General features: G+C 35.2%; 1 protein-coding gene across 1 annotated transcript in view; it reads left to right on the forward strand.

The window, feature by feature from the left end:
* The first annotated feature begins 3,326 nt into the window (after positions 1–3,326).
* Positions 3,327–14,367, forward strand: part of LOC127701788 (uncharacterized) — a 117,814-nt gene continuing 106,773 nt past the window's right edge. Inside the window, exon 1 of the mRNA XM_052205753.1 lies at positions 3,327–3,393. Coding sequence (XP_052061713.1) covers positions 3,327–3,393 — 67 coding nt within the window. The remainder of the gene's footprint in view (positions 3,394–14,367) is intronic.

The raw sequence follows: 14,367 nt of genomic DNA on the forward strand, positions 1-14,367 counted from the left end.
AAACAACGTTCAAACCTATGATTGCGTTGGATAAAAACCGCAATTTTTATACGTGTGCATGCAAAACAAATTTATTGGTAGAGCGGTCTAAACACAGTACAAACAACATTTTCCAAAAGACCAATAAAGCGAAAAAGTATATTTTAACAAAACGCATTTGAGTAGCAGGTCGAACAACGGATGGTCTTAAACCCTGCTGTCGACTGCCATGGCCATTGCCAAATAAACGGATCACCAGATGTTATAAAATGGACCTTAATTATTAATTCAATACCAAACAGAAAACAATAAACTTGGTATACCGCAAACATGAGGTGCAAAAATTTGTACACCATATCCGGATTTCGACAATTAATGTCTCTTCAGTGATGTTAGGAATAAAATATATATCTTAAGGAAGTTAGCTTGTCATGTTTTTGGATTTTTTGTCAGATTTTCGGAATCCTCTGGTTTTATCTACTTGAATGCCTTAAAAAATTTTGCCCATTGACCCCCATTTTTCTTTTTAAAAATCTTTTACATGCATAATTATAAGCCATCTGTGAAAGTCTTATAAAATCTTAATTATTTTTTAATAGTTTTTGAGAACTTTAACTTGTCAATGATAAAGCTATGAAAAATCAAGAGAGAATATTTTCCCGCCAAAATTTCAATGGCTAATATCTCGAAAACAAGCACATTGACCTATATTTTATTTTTGCTCTTTTTGTTCCTTTATTAATCCCCTATCAATATATACTAGTGTTATGAAAAGCTTGTTATTTTGAAACTGAGTAGCGAACTTCTTTAACTGCGGCTTTCACTCATCGCAGAAAGCACTGTTCTACAAACTGAAACGTTTTCCACAGCTCAAACTGTCCAATGTACATAACAAATGTTAATATCGAGAGAAATCTAGTAACAAAACATACACATTGCTGTTAAAAGGTTTCTGTGCGAATAAACTTTTTTCTTGTGAACTTTTTGTAAACAAGTTCATAGGTTTTACATACTCTCTAAATTCTATAACAAAATCTTTAAATTTGTCTGTAAATCTATTGAATAAACTAGGCCAAAACAATGCTGATTTCCATTTTGGTACAACTAATGTACCTTTAGCTCTACATAACTGCATTTGATTTAAACATTTACTTACTAAATACCCTGGAGGAACTAACTAGTTATTATGACCAGACCAATCACATGCAAAAGCATCAACCCCTGAGGTATCCGGTCTAAAATATTTAGAATTAAAAAATTCTACTTTTCTGTTTTTAGAATCTGCAAAACAATCACATGTGAATGGTCCCCACAATGAACTGAAATATGTAAAAATATGCTTTGAAACGCCACAATCATCATAATCAAATATTTACTCAGATAGTCTGCATAATAACTCTCATCTCTATGAATCCATTCAACGTCTAAGAAAATACCACAAGACAAACACATGTGGAATATACTTAAAGCAATGCTCTGTAACACCATTTTCATGCTACCTTTGATAACAATATGTACGATATTTTGGTTATCTGTATACAACTTGAAAAATGTTCCTGCTAATTCAGACTTGAAACATGAAGCGTTATTTTCTACAGTTTTTAATTCTCTCCATGTAGAACTTTTGTAAATATTACACGTTGATGCATTCTATTCATAGGTACGATTCGTTTAAAAGATAATGACTCGCACTAAAAATACCAAAATTTTAACTCTTCTAAAATATAATCATTTACTAGAATTACATCATCCCATGAATTTCTACAACATACTAACATATGAATGTGCTTCGTCATTATCTGACAAACATTACCATGTGCAGGAATCATGAAAATAATTTTCCCGCAGATTTTTGCTATGTTTCTACAAGTAAAATACGTTTTACCTTCAACTAAATTTGAAATAGCCTTTTTACATCGCGATGACCTTGAGGTCAATCCGATGTATTGCTATCGCCTAGATTTCCATTATGTAAATTAGTTTTGGGTTTGTAACCGATCTATAAACATGATAAATATGCGCACACAAACGAGTGCAAAATAACATTCCTTATCGTTTGATATAAATACATCTCTTCAATGAATACTGATAAAAATATTTTTGTTTACAATATAAATTAATAATATGAAAATGTTTTGTAGTTAGATATATATATATAAGTAAAAAATCATTGATAATATCAATGCACACGTACCGAAAAATTATGCTAAAGCATGCGGAAGAATATCTCAAAGAACTTTTTGCGACAATACCGTCAAGGACCGGTAACTCTGTAATTGTTTTTGCGGGAAAATATGAATGCCTACTCGTATCCAATCTTAGAAAAATCGAATTTTTACAGAAAAGTTTCCACAATGCACTGGCATTGCACTATTATTAGAATAGTAGAATGGAATGATATACAAATGGATGAAAATCATATATATATGTAACTTTTATTCTAATATAATATATAACAACAAATCAGTGTATACTGATTTGTATCACTACAATATAATAGTTATTACGGTGAAGTTGAATTTCCTGTCATTTATTCATCATCCACGCACGAACTTGTCTCAGAAAAAAATATATCTCTGTACATTAACCTCAGTTTCAGGTAAAGAGATATGTTGTTTAATTTTTTTCTGAGACAAGTGCTTTTGACCATCCTCAAGAACTTGTGGTCATCCGATGTTCAGCAGCCGGTTGTACGAACGTGTCATTAGTCTAATGAGTTATTAAGTCTTCATTAGCCTAATGCATCATAAAGGCTTAATGAAGACTTAATGACTCATTATGTTAATGCCACGTTCATACAACCGGCTGCAGTACTTCAGTACTTTGATTTAATGTTTTAATTTTTTAGTCGATATTTCTAAAGTACAATCTCTAAAATTCCAGACGAAACCCAACCAGTCGATCACTTGGACTGGTTCCCATATACTCTTTTCTGTATTCAAGTTAGCAATAAAACCAGAAAGCAGTAAATCTTTTTCGACTACTAGTATTTTTGATATTTTTGAACAAGCTTCAAAATTTTCTACAATTCCCATACCGTCGTCTAAATAAACAACCATAGGAAGTCCTAATGATCTCCAATATTTAACTAAAACACGTACTGTCTTTGTAAATATATGACCGGCTGATGAAAGTCCAAAAGGTAAAACTGTAAAAGAAAAATATCTTAACGTCTCACCATATTGTTTTTTATCCGTAAATAATTTTTTAGCACGTAGGTTTGTATTTACCGCGCTTTCGCTCATGCATTTTGCAAACCCCATTTTTTCAAGCCTCGTTTGAGTGGACCATGCTTTCAAACAGTACTTTGCTCATAGCTGCACGCTAAAAAAATTGATAGCTTTAAAATGGCACAAGGACTCGATCCAGGGGAACAATTAAGCGACATTATTGAAGGACTTAGACGCCGAAAAGGTAAACAGTCTGATTTGAACGAATCTGATGACGAATTTCAAGATTTTTTCTACGAGTTTCAGCCGGAAAAGGGGAGTACCGCCAACCCCACAACAGAATCAGTGCCGTCGTCCGTCAGCTCGGAAGAAAAACAGTTAAAAGAGCTACAGATTGAAAGGAAACTGGCGCATTTACGCCAGCAAATTGAAAAGGAAAAGGAAAGTTTACGGACTTTGCAAGCTTCAGTGATCAAGATCCCCGCCGGCACACAGGCGTCTCCACAGCAACTTTCGACAAATGTAGTAGCAGGTGAGACATTTAACTATCAACGCTAACACAGAACGTAAAGCACTACACATTTTGTCTTTCATATGGCCAGAACCTGTCGAACAATTTCAAAATTTTACTCTAGGGGGCGAAGTAGAGTTCCGTGTGGGCAAGAAGAAAACTTTAGATAAAGTAACAATTGAAGAATCGGGATACGCCAATATTAAAATCATGCAGGAATTAGCTAAGCAAAAGCCTCTGAATATAGATGGGTATCTTTCTTAACTATACAGCTGACAATTACCGTCTAGCGGCAAGAAATGTGTGGTATTCCGTATTAATGTATGACAAGGAATATCGTCAGAAACAAACAGATGAATTATTTGAATGGGATACTTATCGACAAGACCTACGCGATTTTCAGTTAGTCGCAAAACATGAGAATCCAACAATGCCAGCGTTTTCGGAAGCGTCTGTTAGAGTATCAAAGGGCAGGGGAAGGAATTCGAGGTCAACGACGGAGGAACGTCGCAAAGGCCCTTTCCTTCCGGATGGGCGAGAAAGTTGTCGTAGTTTCAACTATAATTCTTGTTTCCGTAATGACTGCAAAATTATGCATAACTGCGACATTTGTTTCTCTAGTGCACATTCCGCATTGCATGGCCATGGTCAACCGATGACAAAAGCAAAAAAACCAGGATGTGCCTCAAATTCAAAACTAGTTGTAGAGAACAAGGCGACTTCCGCAAATGATACTTTGCATTTTGAGGCTTGGTGTCGCCTTTTACCTAGTGATACTCATTTTGGATGGAGTGAAAAATGGTTTTAAATTGAGTACAAAATTTGGTGCATTATCCTGTGAATCGGGAAAGCTATTCTTCTGCTTTTAATCTTCGCACTCAAGCAGAAAATCAAATAAGAAAAGAAATTGCCTGGGGAAATTATGTTGTAACTAACAAAATTCCAACTCTTGTCAGTTTTTTAGGGGCCGTGCCTAAACCAAATGGTGATATTCGCGTTATACATGATGCTTGTCAGTTGGAATTTCTTTAAATTCCTATACAAGTGATACAAATTGTTCTTACATGGATATGCGGCATGCTTTAAAACTTATCAAACCTAATAATTATCTAGCAAAAGTTGATCTGAAAAGTGCATACAGATCTGTCCGTTGTCACAGTTCTGATCATGATTAACAGGCTTAAAGTGGACCTTTTCTGGCAATGATATTCCTACTTATACGTATGATTCAAAGCTACATTTTGGCCATTCCCGCAGTCCAAAAACTTTTCAAAAGCTAAATGAAGCTGTGTGTTTTATTATGAGAAAGGTAATATAATGTAATATGTATTGCATATTTGGATGATTTTTTAATAATTGCAGATACAATGTGTTCTTGTAGAAGGGGGTTACAATTGTTGATACGTACTTTACGAGAATTAGGTTTTAATATTAATTGGTCCAAAGTAGAGGGTTCATCACAACGCATTACTTTCTTAGGTATAATTATAGATACCCGCAAATTAACATTATTCATGCCAAAAGAGAAACAGTCTAAATTTTACAATTTTTATTGACTTTTCAGAAGCGCAAACGCGCAAGTGTTAAACAAATTCAGTCACTTTGTGGTAAATTGAACTGGGCCAGCCAAATTGTGAAAGGTGGGAGAACCTTTTTGAGACGCATGATAGACTCTATTTTAAATACTAGTATACCTAATCGCAGTGACAAAGTTATATTGTCTGCCGAATTTCATGCTGACTTATTGTGGTGGATATGTTTTATGTCATTTTTTAACGGCACTGTTAAATTCATGAACATGAGGAAAGTGACTTCCTTACAAACTGACGCGTCTCTATTGGGAGGTGCTGGCTATTACAACGGAGATTTCTACTATGTGAATTGGGCTATTGACTTTCCGGCCGTCAAGAATGAACAGTAAGGAGGCAGTCGCCGTTATTCTATCTGTGCTCCGTTGGGGACACTTATGGACAAACAAATCCGTCATTGTATTAACAGACAATATGACGACAAAATGCGTTTTGAATAAGGGAACCTCAAAAAACAAGTGGTTAATGTGCTTACTGAGGGATTTATTTTGGTTGTCCAATATGTATAACTTTGACATTAAAGTAAGATATTTGAGTGGACGGTGTAATATCATAGCCGATGCTGCCTCGAGGCTTCACGAGGACGGTCAACTTTCTAAACTTTATGAAATATTGACTAGCTATAGTTACATTCCCTTTACTGTGCATGAACTACTGACACATGTTTCGTTAGACTTTTATCTTTCAAGATGGCACAGATCTTCTACCGGACCTAGGGATAGCTGTAGAACGATTAAAAGGCAAGGGGTGGGCTGATTCCACCTCCGGGACATACCGTACGCACTTGAAGACGTACATTAAGTTTTGTGAGGACTACACGCTTAATTAAACCCGTGCCCTGTGACCAAAAAATAGCGGAACTTTACATTTCTATTTAGTTGACAAGAAACATTTTGCTTATACTAGTAGCTCTATTCGTTCCTACATACACATTATTAGTGTTTTGCATAAGATGCATGACCTCAAGGACCCTGTTGCCGTTCTTAGAATATTAAGCATTTGTTAACTGGGGTTAAGCGAGAATTAGTTTTTTTTCTCTCTCTCATTCTCTACCTTTAGTTCCCTTTTATCACGTTAATTACCCCTTTTTGGGTTTGGGACTTTTTTGTTACATGTTCTTGCTTGTTATTTGATAGAGATGTGTATCTCATTGGGGGGATTATTTGCTTGAGGGTACCAAGTTCAAATAAATATTGCCATACGTAGTTTTGTTTATTATACCAAGTAAGGTAAAATTGTATTTATCCGTAAATAGTTTTTTAGCACGTACGTTTGTATTTACAGTGCTTTCTCTCGTGCATTTTGCAAACCCCATTTTTTCAAGCCTCGTTTGAATGGACCATGCTTTCAAAGAGTACTTTGCTCATGGCTGCACGCTAATAACTTTTGTTAGCTTTCCCACCCAGCCTAGCATTAGTAAGGGTGTTGTGTTTGCGTGATAACTGCTGCTTTTTTTAGCCATATTATAGACTTTTGTTACACATATATTACTAGCATTTGGACATTTTTGTTACATGTGCATGTACTTGTTTGTTATATATATGATGGGGATATGTATGTTATTGGGGGGTTTATTTGCTTTGGGGTACCAAGCTCAAATAAATATTGCCATACGTAGTTTTATTTATTATACCAAGTAAGGTAACATTTCCAAGAAAATCCCAAATACTTTTGATGATCAGGGTGAATGTCTATATGGTGATTACCAGACTTCAAATCAAATTTAAACCCAAAACCGTTAGAATTAACAAAAGTTAAAGCTTCTTTCACTCCTTCAAATTTGACTTTCTGTTTTCAACAAACTTATTAATATGTCTTAAATCTAGAACCATCCTTTCTTTGCCTGAACTATTAACCGATACAGTAAGTGGGTTAACCACAAATGGACAATTTACTTGTGTTATACAATGTTTTGAACAGCTTTCAATGACGGAAAGTTTATCCAGGCGTTCGGAAATAAACGAATGTTGAATCTTGATTCCTTCGCTCTTGAATGTCAATTCTGTTTGATCGACACCGGTTTCCTTCGTACTTTTGCCTAACCGAGCTTGGAAATGGTTAATCAACGACTCTTTCTGTTTCTCTAAAGCGTTGTTTAAAGCTGAAGTGAAAAGTGAAATAGCCTCATCGGTAGTCAAATCTGTATCATGATGACTTTCACCAGTAGCTTTATGGTCTTCGTCAGAGCCTGCATCGGACATACTTTGCAGAACGTGTTGTACTTAGAAGTTACTGTGAGCACCTCGATATATACCATACAAGTATCGAACTTGTCAATGACTATAGAACCCCACCCGTAATACCACATCAGAAATGCCCGTACACTACTAACCAAGGACTTATAAAAAGGTACTAATCAAACTAGTTCTACAAACTAGTTCTACAGTTACTAAAGATAGAAATAGAAATGGAAAAATCCAAATATAACGGAATTGAAATAAATATATTAGTATCGTTGTGCAAATCTTTAGACTTTTATATATGACCTATTACAGTACAAACAGAAGAGGCGAAGCGAAATAGTTCCGTTTGTTTTAACATACAATCCCGCCTTTACTAACATTTCCCGTTTGATCCGTGCCAATTGTCATTAAATGTAACTATCTATAAATATTTCGGATAAATAATTACAATTAATATTTCCTTTTTTTTTAATATTGGTGTTGTTTTGTACACTTTTTAGGCGTTTATATATATATATGATCCGTTCATCCTATTTTGACTCCTCAAAATTCAAGAGTCTATCCTAAATTGAGGTAAATTATATGGCTTTCCAAATACCGTTTCGATTCCTAACATCACTGAAGAGACATTAATTGTCGAAATCCGGATATGGTGTACAAAAACCTTTGCACCTTTTGTTTGCGGTATACCATCTTTTCCGCAAGTTTATTGTTTTCTGTTTAGTATTAAATTTATATTTAAGATCCATTCATTACATCGGTGATCCGTTTATTTGGCAATCGCCAATGACAGTCAGCAGGGTTTAAGAACATTTGTTGTTTGACCTGTTAGTCAAATGCGTTTTGTTAAAATATACTTTTTCACTTTTTTGGTCTTTTGGAAAATGTTGTTTGTGCTGTATTAAGACCCCTCTAACAAGAAATTTGTTTTGCATGCACACGTATAAAAATTGCGGTTTTTATCCAACGCAATCATAGGTTTGAACGTTGTTTTCAATTTAGACTTGTTTATATTTTTTCGTTTGGGCTTGTATTATATTTGCCTTCGGGTTTATATGATCCGTTCATCATTTTTCGACCCTTTCAAAATTCAAGAGTCTATCCTAAATTGAGGTAAATTATATGGCCTTCCAAATGCCGTTTCGATTCCTAACATCACTGAAGAGACATTAATTGTCGAAATCCGGATATGGTGTACAAAAACCTTTGCACCTTTTGTTTGCGGTATATCATCTTTTCCGCAAGTTTATTGTTTTCTTTTTAGTATGAAATTTATAATTAAGATCCATTTATTACATCGGTGATCCGTTTATTTGGCAATCGCCAATGGCAGTCAGCAGGGTTTAAGAACATTTGTTGTTCGACCTGTTAGTCAAATGCGTTTTGTTAAAATATACTTTTTCACTTTTTTGGTCTTTTGGAAAATGTTGTTTGTGCTGTATTTAGACCCCTCTAACAAGAATTTTGTTTTGCATGCACACGTATAAAAATTGCGGTTTTTATCCAACGCAATCATAGGTTTGAACGTTGTTTTCAATTTAGATTTGTTTATATATATATATATATATAATTTAGACTTGTTTATATTTTTTCGTTTGGGCTTGTATTATATTTGCCTTAGGGTTTATATGATCCGTTCATCCTATGTTGACTCTTCAAAATTCAAGAGTCAATCCCAAATTGAGGTAAATTATATGGCCTTCCAAATACCGTTTCGATTCCTAACATCACTGAAGAGACATTAATTGTCGAAATCCGGATATGATGTACAAATTTTTGCACCTCATGTTTGCGGTATACCATCTTTTCCACAAGTTTATTGTTTTCTGTTTGGTATTCAATTAATAAATTAAGATCCATTTTTACATCTGGTGATCCGTTTATTTGGCAATCGCCATGGCAGTCAGCAGGGTTTAAGAACATCTGTTGTTCGACCTGCTAGTCAAATGCGTTTTGTTAAAATATACTTTTCCACTATTTTTGGTCTTTTGGAAAATGTTGTTTGTGCTGTATTTAGACCACTCTACCAAGAAATTTGTTTTGCATGCACACGTATAAAAATTGCGGTCTTTATCCAACGCAATCATAGGTTGAACGTTGTTTTCAATTTAGACTTGTTTATATTTTTTCGTTTGGGCTTGTATTATATTTGCCTTCGGGTTTATATGATCCGTTCATCCTATTTTGACTCTTCAAAATTCAAGAGTCAATCCCAAATTGAGGTAAATTATATGGCCTTCCAAATACCGTTTCGATTCCTAACATCACTGAAGAGACATTAATTGTCGAAATCCGGATATGGTGTACAAATTTTTGCACCTCATGTTTGCGGTATACCATCTTTTCCGCAAGTTTATTGTTTTCTGTTTGGTATTCAATTAATAAATTAAGATCCATTTTTACATCTGGTGATCCGTTTATTTGGCAATCGCCATGGCAGTCAGCAGGGATTACGAACATCCGTTGTTAGACCTCTGCTAGTCAAATGCGTTTTGTTAAAATATACTTTTTCACTATTTTTGGTCTTTTGGAAAATGTTGTTTGTGCTGTATTTATACCACTCTACCAAGAAATTTGTTTTGCATGCACACGTATAAAAATTGCGGTTTTTATCCAACGCAATCATAGGTTGAACGTTGTTTTCAATTTAGACTTGTTTATATTTTTTCGTTTGGGCTTGTATTATATTTGCCTTCGGGTTTATATGATCCGCTCATCCTATTTTGACTCTTCAAAATTCAAGAGTCAATCCCAAATTGAGGTAAATTATATGGCCTTCCAAGTACCGTTTCGATTCCTAACATCACTGAAGAGACATTAATTGTCGAAATCCGGATATGGTGTACAAATTTTTGCACCTCATGTTTGCGGTATACCATCTTTTCCGCAAGTTTATTGTTTTCTGTTTGGTATTCAATTAATAAATTAAGATCCATTTTTACATCTGGTGATCCGTTTATTTGGCAATCGCCATGGCAGTCAGCAGGGTTTAAGAACATCCGTTGTTCGACCTGCTAGTCAAATGCGTTTTGTTAAAATATACTTTTTCACTATTTTTGGTCTTTTGGAAAATGTTGTTTGTGCTGTATTTAGACCACTCTACCAAGAAATTTGTTTTGCATGCACACGTATAAAAATTGCGGTTTTTATCCAACGCAATCATAGGTTGAACGTTGTTTTCAATTTAGACTTGTTTATATATATATTGTGCAAATCTCTAGACTTATATATATATATATATATATATAACCAGTCTAAAAGGGTACAACATCACCAAAAAATGACAATAAACGAACAAATGTAACTATAAATATTTCGGATAACAGATATCCTTCATCAATATGAGCACGATGTAAAATGAATCAGATAAATCTATTCTGATTATTAAACTATAGCAATCTTGAATTCTATACAATAAAAAAAGTGAAACAGTTTCACCCGAACATCATATGTAGAGACGCTAATAAATTTTTAAAATTTCCAAAAAACGACTCAAAGACATGCCTAAAATGAAAATAGTAATTATAGATATGAACTGGCACAACTTTAAAATTCCAAAATGACGTCAGTTAAGATGTTATAACAACTGCGTGTAAATACATTCCCAAAAGAACAGCACTGATCGATATAAGCTGGTAAAATATGACAAACAGAGGCTGCGTATTTATCATTCCAAATAAATAGCAGTTTTATAATGAAAAGAAAAAAATAATAGTAAATTTGGGCTAAGGTTAAAAGTTGGACGTGGATGCGTTCTTGTATATCCCTACCAAATGAAAAGAACCCTGGTATTTAAACTAGTAAAATTCCAAAAATTCCAAAAGAATCCTTAAAACTGTAAGAGTCAAGTAAGGAAGCCGGAGTAACTGGAAACAAATGATGTCAGGAAAATGAGTGATGGTAGGGAAAATGAGTGACTCATTCTATGTTTTTTCATTTATGCCCTCTGGGGAAACTGTCCTTAGCTTTCTTATCCAAAACCTTTCCCGAGCAAGTCTTTCGGCCCTTGACCAACCCTCGTTGTGGTCTATGATTGTGATTGTAAGGTTTTTGAGATCAGCTTGGGCGTGCCCAGGTGATCTCAAATGACGACTTACGGGGAGGTCGGGCTTGTAGGTGTAGTCACTTCGATGACCATTCATGCGTTTGTTGAAAGGCTGTTCTGTCTCGCCAATATACTGCATGCCACATCGACACTGAAGAAGGTATACAACATTCTGTGTTTTGCAAGTTACATTACAAAATATAGTGTACACAGACCCAGTGGAGTGGCAAGTAAATGTTTGAGTATTCAGAATTTTTTGGCAAGTCAGACATCGTCTGTTACCACACGACTTGCACCATCCTGCAGTTGAACAGCTTTTATTAGAGGAGACGTCAGCTCTCACAAATAAGTCTTTCAGACTTGCTGGTCTCCGAAAAGCTAAGACAGGAGGATTGGGAAAGATCTTGGATAATTTTGGGTGATTGGCAATAGTTTGCCAATTGGCACGGATCAAACGTGAAAGGTTAGTGAAGGCGGGATTGTATGTTAAAACAAACGCAACTATTTTGTTGCGCCTCTTCTGTTTGTACTGTAATAGGTCATTGCGGCTGTTGTTATTAGCACGCGCAAATCCCTTATCTATGTCCAATTTCTTATAACCTCGTTTGGTCAAAAAACCGCGAAGTTCCTGTAACCTTTTAGTGACAGCCTCCTCAGAGGAGCAAATCCGCTTTACTCTGAGAGCTTGACTGTACCGGATACTTTTTGTACAGTGTTTGGGGTGACAGCTTTGGGGGGAAAGGTACTGATGCTTATCTGTAGGTTTACAGTAGAGATCTGTTGATATGACACCGTCCTTAATAGATGTATTAGTGTCTAAGAAAGATATTTTGGAGTTGGAAATTTCATATGTAAATTTAATTGACTGGTGTGCGTTGTTTGCATGTCTGATAAAATCATCCAATTTTTGTTGGGATTCAATCCATTTCATGTCAACATCATCGATGAAACGGAACCAGGACAGAGGTTTGGATAAAGATGTTGAAATAATTTGTTTCTCTAATTTTCCCATGAAAATATTGGCGTACGACGGTGCCATTTTCGTCCCCATCGCTGTCCCGTTTATCTGAAGGTAATTTTCACCATTAAAGGTGAAATTGTTGCATTTCAGAACCAGAGTGAGCAGCTGGACTAAACATTCGGTAGGTGGTTCTAAGGTGTTGCGAGAGTCCCATATTTCCTTACACGATTGTATTCCGTCATCATGAGGTATGTTGGTATACAATGAGGTGACATCTAAAGTGACAAGGAGGGTTTCCGGGATTCCATTTTACGAAGATAATCTGTTGTGTCTTGAATGTGAGAAGGAAGATTTTCTACATGAGATCTTAAATGAAAGTCTACGAATTCCGAGATTTTCTCAGTCGGGTGGCCGTTTGCGGATACAATGGGTCTACCAGGGTTGTTAACCTTGTGTTTTTTGGGAAGAAGATACAATCGACCAGGCTTGGCGTTCTCTGGTTTTAAATACTAGTATCCGATTGTATCCTCATCTATGTGACCGTCATCGTGCATGGTTTGTAACGCAGTAATAATTTTGGAACTAAACTCGGAAGTAGGGTCATAGTCAAGCTTCTTATAAAATCTCTCATCAGAGAGCTGACGCTCTGCTTCCGCGATGTAGTTAGCTTTGTCCATTATCACAACGGCACTTCCCTTGTCTGCTGGTTTTATCACAATATCATCTCGGTTTCTCAGCGATTGTATGGCTTTTATCTCGTCAGAAGAGGTGTTATAAAATGACGAGTACTTGTTGCTAGCTTGATGAACAACATCCGATTTGATTTTATCGATAACATCTTCCAGTGTAGCAGATTTACTAGGTTTAGGAATCCATGAACTCTTCTTTTTAAAATGCGGAATTCTGATTTCTTCCTCCGAGTCAGACGTGTCTGAGTCTTCCTCATTATCCTTGTTACCAAAATATTCTTTGATTCTGAGGGTTCTGGCAAAGTTATTAAGGTCATCTTCCAGTTTCATATTATCTATGTTACTGGGAGTAGGGAAAAAATTCAAACCCTTAGATAAGACTTTAATTTCGTCCTCAGTTAAAGAGACTGTTGATAAATTGACAACCGTGTTGTTGGAATATATATATATAACCATTATTGACCATGATCCCGTGCCATCGTCTTTTTTTTTACTGTTGTTTGATCTTTTTTCTGTTTTTTTTTTGCTATGGCGTTGTCAGTTTATTTTCGAATAATGATTTTGGATATTCCTTTTAATATCTTTCTTCTCTTTTTTAGACGATCCCCTCTCCCTTTATACATCGGAACAGTGGACACAGTCTCAAGGAATGCAATCTATGAAACTTGTGTGAAGTGTAATTGCAATCTTCCAATGAAAATGTAGTGTTTAAATAAGTTGTAATCGAATAAATGAATTATTGGGTATAATTCAATAAATGAAATCTTAGTACATGTAAATGATAATAACAATATGTTAATTGCGTCTTAAGCGCTAATGAATGAAATCATGGTATTTCCCAACTGACTTCTTAGTATCTAACAAAGAAATCTTACACAACAAACTTCTGTTCAAGCCTTTTGATAAGGACCTGATACTGGGATAGTTTTATGGGAATGGAAAAATGTTGGCTTGTGAATTGTAGTATTATTTCATTCATTTGGTGTTTCATAAATAGAACTAAACCATTTCTTATCAGTTAAATTTACTCTTGTAGGCGGACCATAAATCCATTGCAGGTCACATATGGGGATATCCTTTCTGTTAAACAATACCATAAACATGTATACCTATATATATATATATATACTGAAAATAATTAGAGGCATACTTTAAACTGTTTTCATGCCTTTGATTTCTATCTGCCGGCAAAAAGTTACAATTTTAAATGATAGCAAGTTCTGTGAATTCATACAGCAGG

Source organism: Mytilus californianus, unplaced genomic scaffold (genome assembly GCF_021869535.1).
Source record: "Mytilus californianus isolate M0D057914Y unplaced genomic scaffold, xbMytCali1.0.p SCAF_5, whole genome shotgun sequence".
Lineage (NCBI taxonomy): Eukaryota > Metazoa > Mollusca > Bivalvia > Mytilida > Mytilidae > Mytilus > Mytilus californianus.